The sequence below is a fragment of the Zootoca vivipara genome, chromosome 1, assembly GCF_965207765.1.
Source record: "Zootoca vivipara chromosome 1, rZooViv2.hap1.1, whole genome shotgun sequence".
Lineage (NCBI taxonomy): Eukaryota > Metazoa > Chordata > Lepidosauria > Squamata > Lacertidae > Zootoca > Zootoca vivipara.
The window spans coordinates 61,402,202-61,424,291 of NC_142582.1; the positions used below are offsets into that span (position 1 = coordinate 61,402,202).

At 42.5% G+C, this 22,090-nt stretch overlaps 1 protein-coding gene across 9 annotated transcripts in view; it reads left to right on the plus strand.

Annotated features, from left to right (window-relative positions):
• TNNT3 (troponin T3, fast skeletal type) overlaps window positions 1-22,090 on the plus strand; it is a 43,794-nt gene that overhangs the window by 20,887 nt on the left and 817 nt on the right. For 4 of the 9 annotated variants that reach the window (XM_088666274.1, XM_088666276.1, XM_088666279.1 and 1 more), the window contains 9 exons: window positions 2,305-2,316; window positions 2,700-2,711; window positions 9,485-9,509; window positions 11,259-11,304; window positions 11,563-11,679; window positions 12,498-12,575; window positions 13,316-13,429; window positions 13,968-14,077; window positions 15,445-15,535. In XM_088666274.1, the coding sequence (XP_088522400.1) occupies window positions 2,305-2,316; window positions 2,700-2,711; window positions 9,485-9,509; window positions 11,259-11,304; window positions 11,563-11,679; window positions 12,498-12,575; window positions 13,316-13,429; window positions 13,968-14,077; window positions 15,445-15,535 (605 nt within the window). Of the gene's footprint in view, window positions 1-2,304; window positions 2,317-2,593; window positions 2,712-9,484; window positions 9,510-11,258; window positions 11,305-11,562; window positions 11,680-12,497; window positions 12,576-13,315; window positions 13,430-13,967; window positions 14,078-15,444; window positions 15,536-16,653; window positions 16,695-22,090 lie in introns of those variants that run through there. The other 5 variants (XM_088666282.1, XM_088666292.1, XM_088666294.1 and 2 more) reach the window with 3 other exon arrangements.

Here is a 22,090-nt window from a genome sequence, read left to right on the forward strand (position 1 = left end):
TTTTAATGTCATGTCATGTTTATTAAATTGTGAGCCTGTACAATGGCTAGAATAGTATAGGTACTTTTATAAATATTACATAGTTACCGGTATGTTTTTTTACACCTAACAATAGCAGATGTACTATGGTTAGATTCACGCATGCACACACACACACACCAGCCGTGGTCCATATGTAGCTTTTAGGAAGTGCTGCTTCCTATGCTACTTTTCTGAAATGGAGAAATGCGATCCATGCTCAGAAAAGCAACATGTGAAGTGATCCTGAATTCTATAAATGCAGGCAATATGTGCATATTTCATATTCCACATATGCAAATCACCATAGGGTGATATCCAATTAAGCCATGTTTCGGGCAGACCCATTAAAAACAATGGATTTCATTCGGTCTGTTCTGAGTATGACTTAGCTGGCTATCATCCCTATGTATTTAAGAAAAGTACAAATAGATTCCAAAGGTTTCTATTCACATTTGTAAATCAACTTAGGCTGCAATCCTATACCTACCTACCTGGGAGTAAGCTCAATTGAACTCAATGGGACTTACTTCTGAATAAACATGTCTAGGACTGCACTGTTTAACTAATATTATACAAGAGACACCATGCTATTTTGCCTGTCTCTCCACCTCTTTTCCTTCTTTTCCCATTCATGTTTGTCTCCTTTTTTATTTTAAACAGGTTATTAATTTGTGTTCTACTTTAATCCCCTTTAATCAATTACTTATTTCAACCTTGACTTGCAAGAGTCAAAGGTTGCAGTCACCCTGTATTTATTACTTGTCTTGTCTTCCTTTTTCTCTAATGGCACGCCCCACCTCACGAAGTCCATGAACCAGGTATGTGACATGACTTCTGAATTCCACTGATTATCTGAAAGGGTGATGTGTACAGGAATTCAAAGGTGGAGCAAGGAAACAGGAGATAACAGTTTCAATAACTCTTAACACTTGCTTGATTTTAATTTCTGTTCCTGCAACCTTCTTGATTTGAAAATAATGCATTTTCCCATCCTTCACATGTAAGTATCTGGGAGAAAGAAAACATTTGCAGGTGCTTGAAATAGAAAAGGTAGAAAAGACATAGGATTTTCTTAAATGGGCAGCTAGTGGGGGAACTAGGCAGAATCAGGGAAGATCTGAGTCCTCTTCACACAGTATGATGAGCACAGGTAGAGGGGGGAGCAGGGTCCCACCCACTGTCTTTCCTTCAATACAACACACAGCTAACTTAAGTCCCATTGATTTAATCTAAGTCTGGATCCAATTTATTGGCCATTTCACAAGTCATGCTGAAAGTGCTCCTCCCTCAACCCGTTTTCATTGTAATGTGTGAAGAGAGCTAGAGACTAAAGAGTTCCTTTTAAATGGCTTCAGTTTATTAAACTGTAAGGGCTTTGTGTAGACAAAAGCTACTATGGATAAACTGCTGTATTCATGAATGAATATTCTTTGTAAAAGGGCTTGGTTGCAAAGATCCATTTTTTGGTTTTGGAATTCTGCATGTATAGCTTCGTTCTCCCCAGAGACGCAGATGGAATCAGAGTTGGTTTCCATCTTTGGGAGTGGAATGGAAGCCACTGATGTGCAAAGAACCTAACCACATGACAGATCAAATTTATTCTTGTAACAAGAATAGATTTAAATCAAACCTTTGCTAGATAACCATGGAACTTCCTTGCTTACTCATATTCTTGCACGCCTAGGTACTAAAATGTTACAATGAAGATCATAGCTACTCTGAAATTGACCGTGCAGCTTTTTCCTATTATTCACAATATGAAAGCTCACCGTGGTGAAAATTGCCATGAACAAAGCGAGCAGATGCAAATTTCGGACCATACACGTGGTTCTAAAATGGGCTGATGAGACTACCCAGAAGCAGAAATAAGTGTGCTCATTTCTGGTTTTGTGGAGATGATTCCATGCAAGCTCTTTAGAACTGCTGCACTCCAGATGATTGGAATGATACTTGCATTTCTTCTGGATCAGCCAAGATAGCATTTTTGTAAAGCATAACAGTGAACTCCTCTTGGCCCAGGCTATGCTGACAAGTGAATGACAAAACATGTGGCATTTTTCTATGTGCCTGTTTATCTGGTATTTGCCATTCACCTTCATTGACTCCCCATTGGGCTGCTTTCATTTTTTCAATGTTATTAATTTTCTTTCCCTCTACTCCCCTCCCCCTCCCCCCTCGAAGCTCATAGAAGCACCCAAAGACCTTGTAATAACATGTTCCTCTTGTTTCCGTTCTCTTGCTGTCCGTTACATCTTGTTCCATGACACTTCTCCCCTGATGAAGTTCATGAGCCAGGTATGTGACACGACTTCCACATTCTCATGTTGATTCTGATATGTTCACAGAATGTACATAATGTCTTTGAATGGGATGTTGGAAGAGAAGAAACAAGATAAACAAGATTAACAAACTGCCACTTACAGACTAGTGGGTTGTTACTTGAATGCTCCACACTTACACCAGCAATAACCTAGTTTTTCCCTCCCTCCCCACATTCCTACAGCTTCCCTCAGTGCCTCTTCTGCACTAGATGTTTATATTTAACCAGTGTTCTTCTATTCCCTTTCACCCATTCCTTGATCACCTGATGAAGCTCAAGAGTGCTTATATGTGTATTCTTCCTTCCTTTATTCTCTCCTTCCCACCACTGCTTGATTCCACCTTGACACCTCCGGCAGAAGTCCAAGAAGGTATGTGCTTTCCACTTAAGGAACTGTTTGTCTCCCTTTTCTCCTCTAGGGCGGTGCAGAATAGCGTTTGAAGCTTTGCAGCGCAATCTGATGCATGTTTACTTGGAAGTAAGGGCGCTGTCAGACGGTTGCTATTTTTCAGTGGGATTCAATCAAATTCAGGCTGCACAACTGTAGTTGATTGGAAGGTCTTGGGCAATGAACACACTTCTCCAAAAGATAAGATTTCTGGTTATAAGCAAAGGAACAGGAAAATGCACTGAGAAGTGTGGGATGATACTCGCTTTGACGTAAGGTCATCTCATCTGCCTGGCAACAAATTCTATGGGAATGATGGTTAAATAGCTAGCATTGTCTTCCTGCAAACAGATCAGGGTGAATGTTCAATAAACATATTGCCTGGAAGTCCACTTCATCATACTGATTTCAGTGGCCCTTACTCCTAGGGAAAGTGTGCATAGGATTGCAACCTTGGGTTTCATGTAGTGAGGAAGGATGGGCAAGCTCCTTGCATAGGAGTTTTCTTTGCAGATTTTCACAGAAGGTTCCAGATATGCACACACACTTTCAATTCAATCTACCTCATAGGTTTGTTGCGAATATAAAACATAGATTGCCTTGAACAGCCTTTGAGGAAAGGTGGGATATACATGGAATTCAACACAAAATGGAAAGTTTTCATTGATAAATCTTTACAAAATGAAAAGGTGCCTTAGAATGGGATGGTGAAGTTTGGGAAGGTCAGAAGGATCATAAAGAAAGCTGAGAGGGTTCACTAGTGGCTGTTGAAGTTTTCACTAACTCATTCATTTGTTAAAAAAATTCCTTCAGTAGCACCTTAAAGACCAACTAAGTTTTTATTTTGGTCTAGCTTTCGTGTGCATGCACACTTCTTCAGATACAGTGAAATAGAAGTCCCCAGGCACTTATGTAGAGAAGGGGTGGGGAGGGGTGGGGATGGGGAGGGGAGATCACTCAGAAGGGTGGTGGAAGTGGGTGATTGACTGACTGATAGCTGTTGATGACCGAAAACGACTGCAAATGGTTTTGCATGAAAAAGCAAGGGTTGAGATGGCTGAAGATCGCTTATCATGTATAATGAGATAAGAATCCGATATCTCTGTTCAAACCAGGTCCCTCCATTGTTTTGAGCTTGGTGATAAGTTGTAATTCAGCAACTTCTCTTTCCAGTCTATTTCTGAAATTCTTTTGTAGTAAGACAGCTACTTTGAGATCTTGTATAGAATGTCCTGGGAGATTGAAGTGTTCTCCTACTGGTTTTTCTGTCTTCTGGTTCCTGATGTCAGATTTATGTCCATTTATCCTTTGGCGTAGGGTTTGGCCTGTTTGTCCAATATAGAGAGCTGAAGGGCACTGTTGGCATTTGATGGCATACACAATGTTAGAAGATGAGCAATTAAATAGTCCTGAGATGGTATGTTGGATGTTGTTGGGGCCAGTAATGATGTTGTCCGGGTGTATGTGGCAGCAAAGTTGGCATCTGGGTTTATTGCAGGCTCTGGTACCAGTGTCCATGTTAAGTCTGGTGGTTGTATTATTGTGGGTGAGGAGTTGGACACTGGTACCAGAGCCTGCAATAAACCCAGATGCCAACTTTGCCGTTTTCGGTCATCAACAGCTATCAGTCAGTCAATCACCCACTTCCACCACCCTTCTGAGTGATCTCCCCTCCCCATCCCCACCCCTCCCCACCCCTTCTCTACATAAGTGCCTGGGGACTTCTATTTCACTGTATCTGAAGAAGTGTGCATGCACACGAAAGCTCATACCAAAATAAAAACTTAGTTGGTCTTTAAGGTGCTACTGAAGGAATTTTTTTATTTTACTTCGACCCAGACCAACACGGCTACCTACCTGTAATCATTCATTTGTTGGATGACATTAATCATCAGGGCTGGTCATAGACTGAATGCTGCCCCAGCCAAAGTGGCCTTGGCATCCCCCTTCTGTTTGTTCCGCTTTTGAACACCTTAAGATATCATTTGCAGCAGTGCTTTCTTTCTGGGGGAACGCAGGGGCACGCATACCCCTAAACATTTTGTGAATCTAAGTTTGGCCTCATTGAGGGGCAGTATTTCAATATGAGTAGTAAAATGAGAGCACCCCTAAACTTTTTTTAATAAAAAAGAACACTGATTTGCATCCTATTTCATAGCTTTAATGCACAATTTGCATATAGGATCTATATCTTTGGGATATAAGTTGACAAATTCGAACATTGGGATCTGTAAATATAGACAGTATATGTATTTTTTTCAGCTACTGAGCACATAGGTTTTTTTATTTATTTAATGCATTTCTACCCCATCTTACAGGCTGCAGTACCCTTGCAGGAAAACGTTGGAGCGCATAAAACACCAAAACCACAACAATACTATGAAACACATTTTCAAAAATCAGTAAAAGTTAAAATTTCCCAAAACAGCAAATTAGCCAGCCACAGACCTCTCGTTACTTTGTATGATTGACACTCAGATCCATTTCTGGAAGTTATATACTCAACTTTCAGAATGTTACAGGAATACCTTGAGCCCTGCACTGCTTAAATGTGACCCCCCCCCCCGGGTTGCTTGTCCTAAATAAACCCTGTTAGTTATTGTATTTCAGAAGTATACAGTGGAACCTTGGTTTACAACCGCCCCGGGTAGCGACCGCTTCGGTTTCCGACCACCGCGGACCCGGAAGTGTTTACATCTGGGTTCCGCAGCACTCGAATGCGCAGAAGCGATCAGTGCAGCGTGTGTGTGTGTGTGTGCAGAAGCACTCTATCGGCGCTTCGCGCACGCGCAGAAGCGTGCCTTGGGGAGCGATGAACTCGGGGAGCGACCAGCTCCCTGGAACTGATTGTGGTTGCAAACCGAGGTACCACTGTACTAAATAGTCTAAAGCACGAGGACCAGGAGCTCAAGATACAGGCAACTGGGCAACCCATTTCACAATTTTTATCTATTCTATGACACGCTAACTACCGCAATAACTATTATTGTAGGCAGACCTATATACTTGGGATCCTTGTGGCTGAAGACAAGCCATATGCCATATATTGCCAGCTTAACAAATCCCCAGTTTCTACAGTCTTGAACAAAAATCAAGAGGTACATCTCGCGATACACTGGTAGGACTTCCCATATATGGTTTGTGGGCTGTATTCAACCTGGTGGGCCATTGGGTTGTAATCCACCCGCAGACATTTTTGCAGCTTTGATGTTGGTCTTTGACTTGAGACGCTACATCATAGTTGGTGACTGAGCCAACATTCCATTATTCTGTCCTATTAAAAAGATGTCACAGGGCAAGATCTTGTAAAAATAACTTCCCTGCTGCCATGTAATCAGGTCTTTGCTATTTTGAGGTGGATCCAGCCCATGAATAAACAGAAAGTTGGAAGTGGTTCATATCTGGGATAGCTCTGTCGATAGAAAATGAGACTCTTAATCTCAGGGTTGTGGGTTTGAGCCCCATGTTGGGTAAAAATAATAATCTAAGGATGATGATGATGATGATTTATATGCCACCCATCTGACTGGGTTGCATATCTGAAAGACTCTCTTTGATGTTAAGATTGGAAGGAAGGACTTTCTTGGTCATTCCACAACCCTCCAGATTTGGGGAGGTTGCAGTGGCCTGGGAGAAGACATTCTCTGTGGTGGTCCCTAAGCTGTGGAATCCCCTTCCCACAGAGGTGTGCCTGACACCTTCATATATTGTTATTTGCTGTTTGATGGAGATATCATCATCATCATTATAAAAACAAGCTGGACCCTGCTACAAGGACCTTACAGTCTACACAGTAAACATGGCATTTGTCCACCCATGAGACCAAATAGGACTGCTTGGGTGGAGAAAAATATGTCTTGTATATATGACTGGCCCTCAGAAATTGACATTTTTTGACAGTCCTATCGCCCATTTCAGTCATAGGACACAATGCATTGCTCTTCTTTGTTTCAACTGCACAGGATGAACAAATGATTTTTAGAAACTGGAAAGTGGGAAGGGGAGAGACAAATAAGGGTGTTGTGGAAAATAGGAGGAGGAAAATTGGAGCACGTTGACCCAGTTCCTTTCTTTCCTTTGCCTTTCATCTGCAGCTGGAGCCGAAGGAGAATATTGTGATGGTATTTTGATGACATTTGGAGATCGCACACTGTCTTTTCTAACACCTTTCCTCCCCTGCCTTTCTGCTTCTAATCCTCACTCACTGTAAAACCAGGAACTGGGCCAAATCATCACAGTTGCAAATGTACAACCTTTCATGCCTCTGTACTGTTAAGAGATAAAAGTCTTAAGCCATCAGCAACCCTTCCTCTTCCCCCAATCTGTTGTCATTCCCAACAGAAGTAAAATAGCATTGAAGTCCAAACAATGCAAGACATGTCTTTAGATATACTGTGCAGGTTTCGTAAAAAAAAAAATCAATAGCATCTGGTGGCAGACGGACAATTATCAGGATTGCAGTAGATGAGGATGGGAATTTAATCCTTTCCTCTCCTGCTGTGGTCCTTAGAAAAAATTCCTCTTCTGAAGGTATTTACTTTGGGAGGAGATCCCCCACAGTTTGGCCCCCATTCAGACCATTAATGGGGTCTTCTCATAGTGATTTGAGGTTTTAGAGTAGAGACCAATAAGGACCTTGGGACAGAACAACAACATTCCTTACTGATGTGTTTTGATCCTTTCTAGATTTCAGATTCTGAAGGGAGAGTGTAAGCTGTTTTTTACATGAGATTACTTCAATTCCCTTTCCCCCTTTAAAATCTCATGCTTACTTTCCAGCTTTCTTTCTCATTATTTTCAAGCAGAGCACTGAAGGACTCTTTCTTTTGGCAGGATCATTTTAGGGATTTACGCCTTGTATCTCTTGTTTGTAAGAACCAGAACAATCAAAACCTCTGATAAAGTAAGGGGCGATTGAAGAAAGGGTTTTGCTATGATGATTGGGTTTGTTTGTTTTGTCCAGTTCCTTAAAGAAGAAGAAGAAATGCCATCTTGAAGATACAACAGTAACCTAGAGACTAGTCTCTGTGCATACACTACATCTTGTTTTGTCATGTGTTTTCTGTTAAATAAAAAGAAAGTAGAATAGACTTTTTGTTTTGTTTTTGTTTTACCCTTATCCTGAAAGTACAGAAATGTTACTTTTTATTCCAGGATCAGAAAACTAACCTTTTTGAAACTACATGTTCATGGAATTATTCTAGTACTATCAGCAGATGCTCAGACCTAAGGGGTGATATTCCACTTTAGCCATACTCAGGGAAGAGTGGACTTAAGAAACTAAAGTCCATTGATTTCAGTAGGTCTTCTCTGAGTTTGGCATAGTTGGATATCACGTGGGGTGGTTATATTGGCCAATGGCACATATATTTCAAAGCCAATTGTGAGGAACAGATGAACAATTAAAATGATATGAAACGGGGGAAGGGGTGTTAAAATAAAATAAAATAAAATAAAAATATGTGATGACATTCTTGTAATCTGCTCTGATATGGTGAAATAGGAATATATATATCACAATCATCCTTTTGCACAAGGGAGGAATGAGGAACCATTGGCCCTCCAGATGTTTTTTGGATCCCAATTCCTATTAGCTGCAGTCAGCCTGGGTAGTGGTCAGGAATGTTGGGAGTAATAGTCCTAGCAAGATCTAGAAGGTCACAAGTTCCCCACTCCTGATGTAAGGGGGTTGAGGCAAACAGAACTTAGTGGGTCTCTGAATAACATCCATGAAAATATTGTTTGGTGTGATTTGTATTCTATTCCCTAGGTTTTAAAAAAGCTATTTCAGATCAAAAAGCTCACAGCTTACCACATGAGAAATATAAAGGCCTCCAAAAAATGTACACTTCTTCTCATATATCAACTTCACTGAGAACATCCTCCTATTCACATTTTATGTAGCAGTACACAACACTAATTAAGTGCCTATAGGATGGGTTAAGAAGAAGAAGATTTGGATAGTTCCAGTGCTGAAATAATCAGCAATTCCCAATGTTTTTACCTTTACTGGCTTAGAAAAATCCCAGGCAATTCTTTTCCAGCCTTATCACTTTCCAAAGCAGAAATTTACAATATCTCCATTTAAGGCTGATACTTTAAAACCTTGCTGTGAGTTGGAGGGTGGTGAAAAGAAGAGCCTTGCTTCACAGTTTATTTTACCTAAACATTATTGCTGTAAAAACAAATAGCCCTGCTTCAGCTGAGCGGGTGACACTTTAAACTTGATTCTTCATATTATTTGCCCTGTAAATTCAGAATCTGAAATGTTTGGAGTTCCTCAAATTAGTCTGCGTTCACGATACACTGACCAAATAGGCTCTGAGCTTTTTATTGCTGAAATCTCGCTGCAAAAGTGGCAAAGGTGGCACTGAAAGAGCATTGTATGACAGAATTCTTTGAATTCATACATAGCATGTGGTCATAAAAGACATTCAAGTTTCGAGAATCAGCACTCAATATGGAGAAGGAAGTTGCTGGCTTCCTGATGCTATGTTGGAGCTTTCATGCAAGCTCTTGTTTCGTTTTTCTATACTGTTTTACTTCCAAGTAAAACTGGTCTGCCAAGGAGTGTGTCCCTATGAAGTGTCAAAGATATGATTCAAGTGCCCTTGGGATGATTCCATGAGAATGGACATCCCTTTTGATTCTTTTGCTTTAGCAGACCAGACTAGGATATATTGTTGTTCTAACATTGTCTTTCTCCATCTTTCCTTTCCTTGCTTTCTCTTTTCTTCCTGGATTGCTCTATTTAGAGAAGAAGCCCAGAGTTGTACCACCGTAAGTGTGCACTTCCAGATATTGGGAATACCGCTTGTTCTAAACAATCATGTTAAAACTTGAAGGTGGCTTGAACCAGATGTGCAGTGACTTTCGTATTTAGCTGGCTGAACTTTTCTTCCCCTTGTGATGAAAAGTGAAGATCTCCTTGGAATATGGCAGGGACGTTCTGCCAACTGAATGCAGAAATGTGCATCCAACTGGTTGCACGTATTTAGAACATGGGGACCCTGTGGCCCATCAGCTGTTGTTGGACTCAGCTCTCATCAGCTCCAGCTGGCACGGCAAGGCCAGAAGTCAGCAACTTCTGGAGGAACATAGGTTCTCTACCCTGATTTAGAATGTCCAAAGACACTCTTCTGGTACCAACTGTGTGCTTTGCCCTCAACAGGGGATAGTGCCACAGTTCATGTCTGGAGTGGCATGGAATGAAGAAAGAAGAGGAACAAAGCCAGAGTTAGATAAAGAAACTGTGATGGTGGTGCCGATGGGGTACTTGGGGATTAACTAGTCACATACAGTGCAAAGTAGAGTGTGCTGGTCCAGGAAAACATTTATGGTAAAGATAGACTTGGAGAAGGGATTGAATGGAGGAGAAGGAGAAGGGTGGATGGACAGAGAAGGAAGGATATTCTAGGTGTATCGAGGCCTGGAAGAAGGTAAAGAGGACAATGCAGGGCAAGGGAGTAGTGGGAGTTAGAAAGGGACTGTGGTGTTATGTACATTAGTGGCAATGCCATCAATGCATATAAGGATGCGAGTATTGGGGCTGGGGAATGAGTCGCATACAATAAAGCAAATGACCTTTGGGAGGAAGTCGGTGATTGCTTAAGAGTGGTGGCTGTGGACCAGTAGCCCTTCAGATGTTGTTGAACTTCCATCATTGCCACCCAGGGATGATGGGAGTTGTGGTTCAGCAGCATCAGAAGGGCCACAGGTTCCCCACCCCTGCTTAGATACCAGCTGGTTTATAGTAGCATGTGTTTACATATGGAAAAACTAGTACTGTATATTCCGGCTTATAAGACGACTGGGCGTATAAGACGACCCCCAACTTTTCCAGTTAAAATATAGTTTGGGATATACTCGTCGTATAAGAAATACGATCCGGCATATAAGACGACCCCCGACTTTTGAGAAGATTTTCCTGGGTTAAAAAGTAGTCTTATATGCAGGAATGTGTATTTCTCTGTTGCATACAAAGATTAACGCAGTAAATCAACTATTCTGTAAAGCAGGAGTGTCCAACTTAATGATGAAGGGCTTAATCTAGCCTTTTCGGGATCTCTAATCCAGCCTGCAGCATTTCTGTCATACTTCATCCAAACTGATCTATCCACATCTCTATGGTGCCAGAACTCTTAGACCAAAAAAGTCCAAATATGTCATGATTATTGTATTTATGCTGCAGTTTTTAAAGGATAGATATTTTATCAGATCTGAAGGAACAGTATTTTCAATTTAATGCAGTAGATCACTTGGTGTTGAAATCAGGTGGAACTGACATTTTGTAGCCCAGGAATATTTGAAAGTGCTGCCGTTGGACATCTGTTGGGAGGTGAAATTGGTCCGTCAACATTTTTTAGTTTGACACCTCAGCTCTAAGTTGTCATTGTACTTTCCCAATTAGTGTTCATACAACCTTAATTTCAGTTACATTTTCTTCTGAACAGTTCTTTCGAATAGCATACCTCTCCTTGGAATGTTTACCTTTGATGTTTATATGCCTTACTTTCTCTTTCTCCAAAGGCTGACTGCTCCTAAAATCCCAGAGGGGGAGAAAGTAGACTTTGATGTAAGTATTGTTGGCTCCTTTCAACACTATTGACTCCTGTAAATTTTCATTGTATTTTAGACAAGAGGGTTAAAAACAGGGCCTTCACCTCAATCCTAAAAACATACAGTATTCCTAATCCTGAGAGGAAATTGAGTGTTTGGGGCTTTAATTAATGGGGATGTGGAAGGATTCTTTGCGTGGGAAAATCCAAATAATAGTTCCATTTTCACTGTTGTCATCATAGCCACCATTCCATCTTTTTTTTTCTTACTCCAGGACATCCAAAAGAAGAGGCAGAACAAAGACTTGATTGAGCTTCAAGCCTTGATTGATAGCCACTTTGAAGCTCGGAAGAAGGAAGAAGAGGAAATCCTAGCCCTTAAAGAAAGAATTGTAAGTCTCACTGGTGTGGTCTCCACAATAATTTCTTCTCCAAGAGGATAGTGTGTTGCTGCTCAAGAGTCCCACAATTTAGTTTTAATAGAGACACAATACTTAATGGTTACATCCAACTGAGAGCAGAACCACTGAAATAAATTAACATTACTTATTTAAGCGTATTGATTTCAGTGAGGCTACCCTTGAGTACAACCTAATGAACCATCCCTACTCTCATAGCTGCCAAGTTATCCCTTTTTAAAAGGGATTTTCCCTTATGCTGAATAGGCTTCCTCGCGAGAAAAGGGAAAACTTGGCAGCTATGCCTACTCTGCAACACAAAGGAGTAAATTTTTAAGAGCTGAGACTTTATTATCTAAGTATAATTGCACCTCTTTGTTTAGGTGGAAGGGATACCATCCAACTGAGCTTCTAATGAAATTATTGTTATTTTGAGTGAGGGGGGATTTGATCCCTATGCTATTTTCTCATCTGAAAAAAATAATGACATAAAATCCACAATCCAAATGGGCGTTGTAGTCTCAACTGTCGTCTGCAGCAGAGGTATTCTTTATCCTTTGATCGGCTTAAGTACAAGTGTTTTTAAAGACATACAACAATTTTACCACACCCCTGTGGCTAATGCAGACCCTAGGTGGAGGGACCTCCCCTTGGGATATTTTGGCTATCTGTATGGGATCACCGTTGAACCGATTTGGACTGTTTCACTCTGAGGGAAGTTTCTTCTGTCAAATGTTGTTCCAGCCAACAGTACATAAAGAGTCACAATGAAACATCTAATTGCTTCCTCTTCTTTTGCATGAAATGGACAGGAGAAGCGTAGAGCGGAAAGGGCTGAACAGCAAAGAATCCGGGCTGATAAGGAAAAGGAGCGTCAGACCAGGCTTGCTGTAAGTTGTTGTTGTTGTTGTTGTTGTTGTTGTTGTTGTTGTTGTTGTTGTTGTATATACCGTCCTATACCCGGATGTCTCAAGGTTGTTGACAGAATAAAATCAAGATATAAAACCACAAAATACATAATCAAAATAAAAACAACAACCCAATAACCCCCCCAAACCCACATTTTAATAGAGAGATAGAGCATCAGTTCATCGAGAGTCTTCTTCAGGCAGAGCTATTCTAATACAGTGGTGCCTCGATTTACGAATTTAATCCATTCCGAAGGCACCTTTGTAGGTCGAAAAATTCGTAAGTCGAAAAACGCCATTGGAAATGCGATTTCCCATAGGAATGCATTGGAAATGGAAACATTCGTGAGTTGAAGCAACCCCATCTAAAAATTTGTAAGTCAAAAAATCCCTATCTAAAACCACCGTGGGTTTTTTCCGGATGTCAAGACATTTGTAAGTGCGTGGCCATTACCCCCATTCGTAAGTCGAAAAATTCGGTTGTCGAGTCGTTCGTAAGTCGAGGTACCACTGTACTTTTTGCTCCATTCTGCAGTCTACCACTGCTGGTCTCCTTTTGGCTGCATCCCACAATCTACCGTGGCCACGCCCAAAACACCTGGAGGGCAGCAATCCTGGGGAAGGATGGTCTAACCAAAAGAAGTTACAGGTCCCGAACTCCTTGTTCTGCACTTATGATCCCCAAATCTGATGCTGGCTATTTTCCTCTTGTTCCTTCGTAGGAGGAGAAGGCAAGAAGAGAGGAGGAAGATGCCAAGAGAAGAGCTGAGGATGACATGAAGAAGAAGAAGGCTCTGTCCTCCATGGGTGCCACATACAGCAGCTATTTGGCTAAGGTACATCCACTGCTTGACCGAGGGAATGAAAATGTAGCAAATGGAACACAAGCGTAAGAACGCTCATCTGAAAAACCCTCTGGTTAAGTGTTCCCTGTATCTCATGGGTGGGTACATCGGTTGCTAGGAATTCTCTAATTGGCAAGAGCTCTGAAAAGCTCTTCCGCTTTCAAGGGAAGCCAAGGGAGCTTCAGGATCCGCGCAGAGACACTTGGGCTTTGGTTTTCTCCTGCACAAATGCCAGCAACTTAGTTTTGCTTGACATCAGCCCCACTGGGTCCTGAGGCCTTGGCATGGGCAACCCAGCACTTGCTCCACTGTGCCAGGGGCTGATGCTGGGCCTGCAGTCAATAGTCAAGACTGAAGAGCAAACCAGAACTGGAGGTCAAACCAGGAGGCAGGATCAAGAAGCAATCCAGGAGTTAGTCACAGGCAAAGGACAGAGCTGGAGGAAGAACTGGGCAATAAGGACACAGGAATTCCTACCTACATGCATCCTGTGATATACTGAAAGTGTTTGGGGTTTCTGTTTCCACAGGCTGATCAAAAGAGAGGAAAGAAACAAACTGCAAGGGAGTTGAAGAAGAAGATCCTGGCAGAGAGGCGCAAACCTCTAAACATTGACCATCTTAGTGAGGACAAGCTGAGGTAAAATGGAGTTGTGCGGAATGGAAGGAGTCAAGTGTATTTATCATTCACTCATTCAGTTTTGATCCTGTCCTTCCTTGCAAAGGAGCTCAGCAAACAACCAAGTACTAAAACAATTCAATTAAATTCAGTTGATATAAAATAAATATTTAAATACATTAAGAACATCTAGAAACAGTCACATGCCTGCACAGTCCATAATTGCAAGGTTGTCAAAAGGAAAAGGAATGCTTTTGAATTCCTCCTGAATGCTAATAATGTTCATACACCTACCAGGGAGGGCATTTTAAGCTTCCGGATTATAGCGAGATCTCCCATGGCGGAGGCGGCGGGGGACGGGGAGAGCCCTGCCATCAGAACCCAGAATCCACAGCTGCGCAACCCAGAAAAGCAAGGGGGAGACCAGAGTTGGTGGCACCTTACCCTTTGGCCATGGGTTCCAAAATGGGACTGGCCACCCCGATTGTACACTCCTATTGATATAGGTAAAAGTAAAGGCAGGTAAAGGACCCCGGACAGTTAAGTCCAGTCAAAGGCAACTATGGGGTGCGGCGCTCATTTCACTTCAGGCCAAGGGAGCTGGCGTTTGTCCACAGACAGCATCCCGGGTCATCTGGCCAGCATGACTAACCCACTTTTGGCACAACAGAACACCGTGACGGAAGCCAGGGCACACGGAAATGCCGTTTACCTTCCTGCCACAGTGGTACATATTTATCTACTTGCACTGGTGTGCTTTCGAACTGCTAGGTTGGCAGGAGCTGGGGCAGAGCAACGGTAGCTCACCCCGTCACGCAGATTCAAACCACCAACCTTCCAATTGGCAAGCCGAAGAGGCTCAGTAGTTTAGACCATAGTGACACCTGCGCCCTATTATATTCTATTGATATAAACACCCCTTAACAACCCATGCTTGTAGTACTGCTCAAGCACACTGTATCATTGTTGTCCTAGTTTTGTTTAGTTCTTTTAGTTTATGTGAACTACCACAGGTTAATAAAATCTCAAAAGTGCCTGTATAAACAAGATGGCCCTTTACTTTTACTATAACCTTTGCCAACTTGGTGCCATCTAGATGTTTTGGACTACAACTCCCAACAGCACCAGCTAGCATGCTGCATAAAACTTTGCCTTATGGCTACTAGTTCTTTGGGATCTACAGAAGATGTGCTATGGGAACTTCAACTGTTATCCCCTTTCTTCTTCTTCTTCTTCTTCTTCTTCTTCTTCTTCTTCTTCTTCTTCTTCTTCTTCTTCTTCTTCTTCTTCTTCTTCTTCTTCTTCTCCTCCTCCTCCTCCTCCTCCTCCTCCTCCTCCTCCTCCTCCTCCTCCCCTTCCTCCTCCTCCTCCTCCTCCTCAATTCACAGGGAAAAAGCCAAGGAGATGTGGGACTGGTTATATCAACTGGAAACCGAGAAGTATGAGTATTTAGAGAAGATCAAGAGACAGAAATATGATGTGAGTAGAAAATGAAATCTTGGTTATCATTCTGATTACGTCCAATGCCTAAGTGGGAAAAGGTTGCAATTCTCCTGGGAGTGTGTGGACCTTAAAATACCACTCTGAACACTTATCAATAGGATTTACATTTCATTTGACTCTGAAACTATTCGCCCAGAGTGGATTTTGGTTTTCTAGCAGGAGAAGAGAACTTATGCCTTCATGATGTGCCTGGAAAGAGAGCATGAAAAGCGTTTTTTAGCCCAATCCATGAATTTACCTGTCTCCATCGTAAAGTGCCTTGAAGAGTAGAATGCCTAATTTCATGGTTTTATTTTCCATCACAGAAACCAAGAGAGGTACCCTATAATCTCTATAGGTCTGTCAGCACTTTTCAGCACTGGATTGAAATATCGAGGGGTATTCTAATGCTGAACTCTGTTCTGATGTCACCTGCTTCTTTCACCCATGGATCATGTCACCTCCCTCACTTGTACTCATGTAGACACAGAAACCAGCAACATGTCTTCTTCTGTCTTCCTAACCCTACCGTATTTTTTTATTTTGAAAAAAACAAACCCGTGTGCGTGTGTGAATGATCACATTGGATGGGAACATGGAAATATTCCAAATTTCTCTACGAACAGTGAGCATAGCCCCTGCTCTCCTGCCATGTGATAAAAGAGAAACCACTCTGTATTTGTGCAAAATCTAGTGTGCAAGAAGCTAAAGAACCTGCAGTCCAATTGCACGTTGCTAGGCCTAGGCACACTGTACAGGTGGTACCATCCTTATGCATGTACGTGAGCTGAAGCCTAGAAAGGGAGGACAACTAGTTGAACTGGGGGAGGACAGGACTTGACCGATGTGCAAAATCTGCCCCCCCCCCCGTGCTTGGGCTCTGTTCTTTGACGGTGTATAAGAATAGGATATCTGTTGATTAACTCCCTGTTTAAGCATTTGCTTTGTGCTAGAATGTTAATGCGTCCTTTGCATTTTGCTTACAAGACACAATATAGAGCAGAGATTTTTAATGTGTTGCTCGGGGACTATTCACCTCTTTCTGAGTACATACTGCAAACATCTGGATTTGAGAAGTACCCCAAAGCCAATATAATTATCTCGATCTCTCTTAGATTTTATCACTACGTTGCAGGGTGGAGGCACTGTCCAAGTTGTAAGTACAAAAGAGTTTGCCCACATGACAAAAGCAGCCCAAAAAAGGCTGTTTTACGTGCATGAGCCTCCTGCATGCCCAGAGTCCGGGTGCTCCAGGTTCACGCAGGACAGGACGCTGGCACTCAGTTCCTGGCACAGAGAGCAAGAAGCTGAGCATTGGACACGGCGCTGTTCTTTCCTTCCATTCGCCCTCAGAGCAGGTTAAGCAGATGAATACGGGTGCAGGGTCACACATTGTAGAATAAAGTGGTTGTGCCTCTGGACCTCTGGATTCAGGCATCTTGTAGGTTAACTGGATGATGGCAGCAAAACAGGAGTATTGGGAATGAAGGGCAGGATCGGCAGAGAATTCTTGAATCCGGTGGTTATCTCAGGCTTCATTGAACACAACCACAGAAATATGATGTCAGCCTCTTTCAATAGGATTTTTCTATAGGATCAGAGCTGCAGTCCTCAGATTAATCTATGGGGTGTATTCCATGGGGTGAGAAGCAGTGGCTGGTTAGGGAGATTCTTATAAGTTTGCCCATGTCCTACAGAGAATCCAGAACTGTGAATGTGCACAGAGCCAGAGAAACAAGTTTAATGCAGGGTAGCCATCCTCTCCTTTGCTCTGCTTGTGAGCTTCCCCAGTGGCATCTCTCTGGCTCCTGATGGGAACAGCATGTTGGATAGGGTGGAGCTTGGGCTGGATCCAGCAAGCTAGTTCTTATGGCATTTTAATGCTTGAATTAGAAATAGAAAAGGGACAATTGCTTTTAACACAGGAACTAGGCAGGGGGCAGGGGCAGGTAGGCAAGTCTATAATAGAAGGGAAATAAGCAAGGCAGCAGGACAAAATTCATAAAAAAGAAAAGACAAAATGAGCACAAAAGTAAGGAAGAATGGAAAGAAAGCATTCCAAGAAAGCAAGCCAAGCTGCTGTTCAGTGCTTGCCTGTAGCTTGCCAATTCTTTTCTTGCCAGGAGATTGAGTGCCATGCCTGCTGTCTTACAGCAGGTTTAGCAATGAAGGTAAGTCCTAAACCCTGAGGTTAGACTGATGAGCAAAGGGAAGTTGGTTCCTTAACAAATAGCTGGTTTGAGAGCGAAATCCAAGAGCCATTAGGGAGTTCCACAAGGCAGATTTCAATTGCCTGCAAAGTAAGTATATCCGGTCGCCAAGCTTTTCTTTTTCATGTCGTTCCGTTGCTTCTGGTATTAGAGTCTCTTTGCTTCTGCTTGCCATGGAAATCCAAGATGGTGGACAACAAAATCCAAAATGGCAGACAAGGATGAAACATGAACTCTTGCTTTGGTTTAAAGTGTGTTTCAAAGGACAAGAAATAATATTGCTGGGTTACCTATTCAAGGACTTCTGAGATCCAGAATAATATAAATATGGCTAATGAAGAATTATGCTGAATTTGCCAGGGTCTATTAGGACAATTGTCTTGTTTTCTCACCTTATTTCTTAGGGGCTGAGGAACCTATGCCACATGGCGACCAGAGTAACTGGAATTATAGGAAAGGCTCATTAACCAAGCACACAATTAATTATAAAGATTTTTTCCCCTGACTTCTGTCACAACTCAAAACATAGCACCCCTTCAATAAAAAAATGAGACAACCACAGAAATTATCAGAGCCTGGGAGCTGATTTCAAATGTCTGTGGTCGATGCCTATTTCTGATATTTCCTTCCTTTACCCTTTGGGAGCTCTTACTTTGGCTAACAATGGGGAGCATAGCATCAAGTGGTGCATCTGGTGAGGATGCACAAGACCAGGCTTCCTCAAACTTAGCCCTCCAGATGTTTTGAGACTACAATTCCCATCATCCCTGACCACTGGTCCTGCTAGCTTGGGATCATGGGAGTTGTAGGGCAGAAACATCTGGAGGGTCGAGTTTGAGGAAGCCTGCACAAAACTCAGATTTGTGTGTGTGTGTGTGTGTGTGTACATTTCTGTGGGACCCCCTCACATGTGGCAGAGGAGCATAATAGCCTTTTTCTGTGCACTGGCTCCTTTCCATGCTATAGCACAGTAATGTTTGGAGCCAATCACATGTTCCATGATATGTCCCAGCCATTGCCTTTCTTACCATGGGGAAGGAGTCGTGCTGCTGCTGTGGTAACATATGAAGGGGATGTCACAGTCTTGGTTATGTAGCAGGTGGCTTCCTACAATTGACATTGGCAGTTTTTATCATTTCATTTATGCATAGGAAAACTTCCATTGTCGTAAGCTTATGGGAGCACTTTAGTTTCTCCTTCCAAATGCAGTAGCCTCCCTCCTTTTTGAGGTTCTTTTGAGTCCTGTAGGGTGGAGGCTGATGTGGGCGCTGTGCTTCCAATGTGTCAGCTCCCAGGAGAAGCGTCAGAGTTAAGCTGAGCAAACTGAACTGGTTAAACTTCCAGCTTTGGAGTCCGTCCATTTCCAGCTCCACTTCAACACAGGTCATTCTCTGTGTTCCAAATCAATGTTTGCTAACTGGCTGGTAAATCTCCAGCAATGTTTATGGGCTGGGGAAGAGGCTGCAACTGAACTATGAAGATGGGAAGGGGGTGAAAGGGGATGACATAACGCATACATAGACTTCAGGAACAGCATCATAATGCCTGTATTAAAATAAAAGCTTTCAAACTCTCCAGAGTTCCCAAGAAAGGTCATTTTTGATCTTCCTGTTCATGTTTTCTTGCCACAAATTGACTAGCGATAATGTAATCAGGTTCCTTGAAATAAACCTGGATAAACACTTTAACAGCATTTCTTGCTCACTGGGGTGCCGCTATAAACATTTGACAACTTTTCTGGTAAGTTTACTGCTGGTTAGCAATGTCTTTGTCTCTCAGCTTTTGATCCCAAAGGGAAGACTTTAGGATCCCACCCCATCGACATGCAGCAGCAGCCCTGCTGCCAGGTAACAGCCACCCACCTTCCCTCCACTGTGGGAAGCGAGATCACTTTTAAAAACCTCGTCACGTATGTTGTTTGCAGATCACCACCCTCAGGAACCGGATTGATCAGGCCCAGAAGCAGTGAGTAACCTCCTTGTCTCCCTCTCCCAGCCCAAAGCACAGGAAAATCCACTCTCAATGCTTGCCGGCGGTCACTTCAGTCTTGCTGCCCTTCTTTTCTTCTGTGAAGGGGATTGGGGGGGGGAGCAGGAATGACAAATTCCACCCCTCTCCCTTCCCTATAGTAAAGACTGGCAAAACTGAAGTGAATCCTACCATGTGAAAGAACCCACCCCTTTTCCTGCAATCTCAGCAAAGCTCACCTGGGTCTGTGCTGCAGTTCCTTTGTGCTTTCTGATATTGCAAGGAACAGGATGTAATAAAACTAATCTCATCCACGTTTGCCGGTACCACATGGACACCATGTGGCCATGGGCCACCAACGGGTTCTTTTGAACTGGTCACCTGACTCTTTAAAAATTCCCCTTCCCCCTACCTAATTCAAATCCCTCCCTGCTTGTTCTGTTCCGTGTCTTCTTTGTTGCATGTGTCCACTAAGAAACCGAATGCATCAGAGATGAAGGCCACTGGGAGGGGAAGTTGTCCAAGATTGGGAATGGGTAGTTGGGGGGAAAGTGGAAGAAAGGAGCAACTCTATGCTTGCTTGTTCTTCGTACACAAGTCTATATTGGAACACAGGATGAAGATAGGAAGCGGCCTTACATAGATTCAGGCCATTGGTCCATCAAACTCAGTATAGTCTACATTGAGGAAAGGAAAATAGCCAAAACGGCATGTCTCCTTATGCAGAATGGAATTAATTACAGATTTTTGTTTGTCTGAAGTCAATCTGTGTCATTCCAAATGGTAAAAAACCAAGCATTAAGCGCTGGTGCCACTAGCTTCATGCTGAAACAACTCATATTAATGAATGAACAATGTCAATTCCAGACAGGGTGAGAAAAGTATCAGCAGCATATTCCATTCGAGCGGATTTGTGTGGTCCAGATTTCAAAGATGAATTGAACTTTAAAATAATTTGCTTTGGAAGGTATGGCATTCTAAAGTAAGAAGTGGCTCTTTATTGTTAAATCAGAACACTTAAAAAAACACACACGAATATTTGAAAGCTCTGAAGCAATGTGCTCAGGGATTCATGCTGTATTTCAGTATAAATTGGGACCCAATGATAACAATGGCAACACAACAGCCATGGAGATGGATCCAGAAGTTCTTGAGCTGATCTGTTTAGGGAAGCTTTTAATCTTTAAGAAATTAGTGTATTTTAATATTTCTGTTGGAAGCCGCCCAGAGTGGCTGGGGAAACCCAGCCAGATGGGCGGGGTATAAATAAATAAATTATTATTATTATTATTATTATTATTATTATTATTATTATTATTATTATCTGAAGCTTTTGCAAAGCAGCACTTCTAACAAGACCTGCTGCAACAATGCAGTGCCACCATCCTCATAAGCCATGTTTGCTGTATGGGCAGTGCCGGTGGAGATGTCAGCGATAGGATGCCAGTCTCTATTCTCTGAGAAAGCACTTGGCAGCCCCTTGTCTCTCATGCATAAGGTTTTATTTCAGAATAGAGTGTCCACCTGCATTAACTGACAGGTAAAGTATGCACTCTGTCTTCTCTGTGTGTATATGCATGTGTGTCACTGTGGCAGATCCTCCCATAGGTGAACCTACTGCTGAACAAATCCACTGGTCTTGGTAGCTATGTAAGCACTCAAAAGATACTCTTGTTGCTGTTGCATCTGAATACCTTCCATGGATGAGTCAGTACTGGAAGTTTCCTAAGGAACCTTTATTCCAGGCAGCCCCTGGCTGCTAATCCAGGATGGTTTGCTGCGCAACTTGCAGTACCATCCAGCTATAAATAGTGTGCAAACGGTCCAGTAACTTCAGGAAGGAGCCTTATCAGGATGTGCATGTTATGGGAAGGTCAAGAGTAAGCAATGAACAAGCATTGCAAGAGGGATTTGCTGTTGCCACAATGCAGAGACTCTAACACTAGACTAACTCACTCACCTGGAACTAGACCTAGCTCATGGCAGAAAGGTAAGTGCTGTGCATGTTTTGGGTGCTGTTTTATCTGCTTGCAAAACAAAGGAATTTGGAAATAATTTGAACCACCACAGGAGAACTATCCGGGACTATCTCCTTGTTTCCTGGGTCCTGGGGGGGGGGGGAGAATAGGTGATTAGTTCCAGTAAAGTTTAAAGCCATTTGTGCAATTCTGAAGAAAAAATATTTTTGTGAACAGCCATGGTTCATCAGATAAGTAGTAAGCATGATTCACCGTTTCGATCCATTTCTGCACATTGTTGTCATTAATGGTTTAAGCCAATGATGGTTTAAGCCACTTTTTTGGCACACAGTGGTCCAGGGGCTGGAAGTGTATTTTGCTGTCAGCATTGCCCTTTCATAAGTCCCCTGGCTACA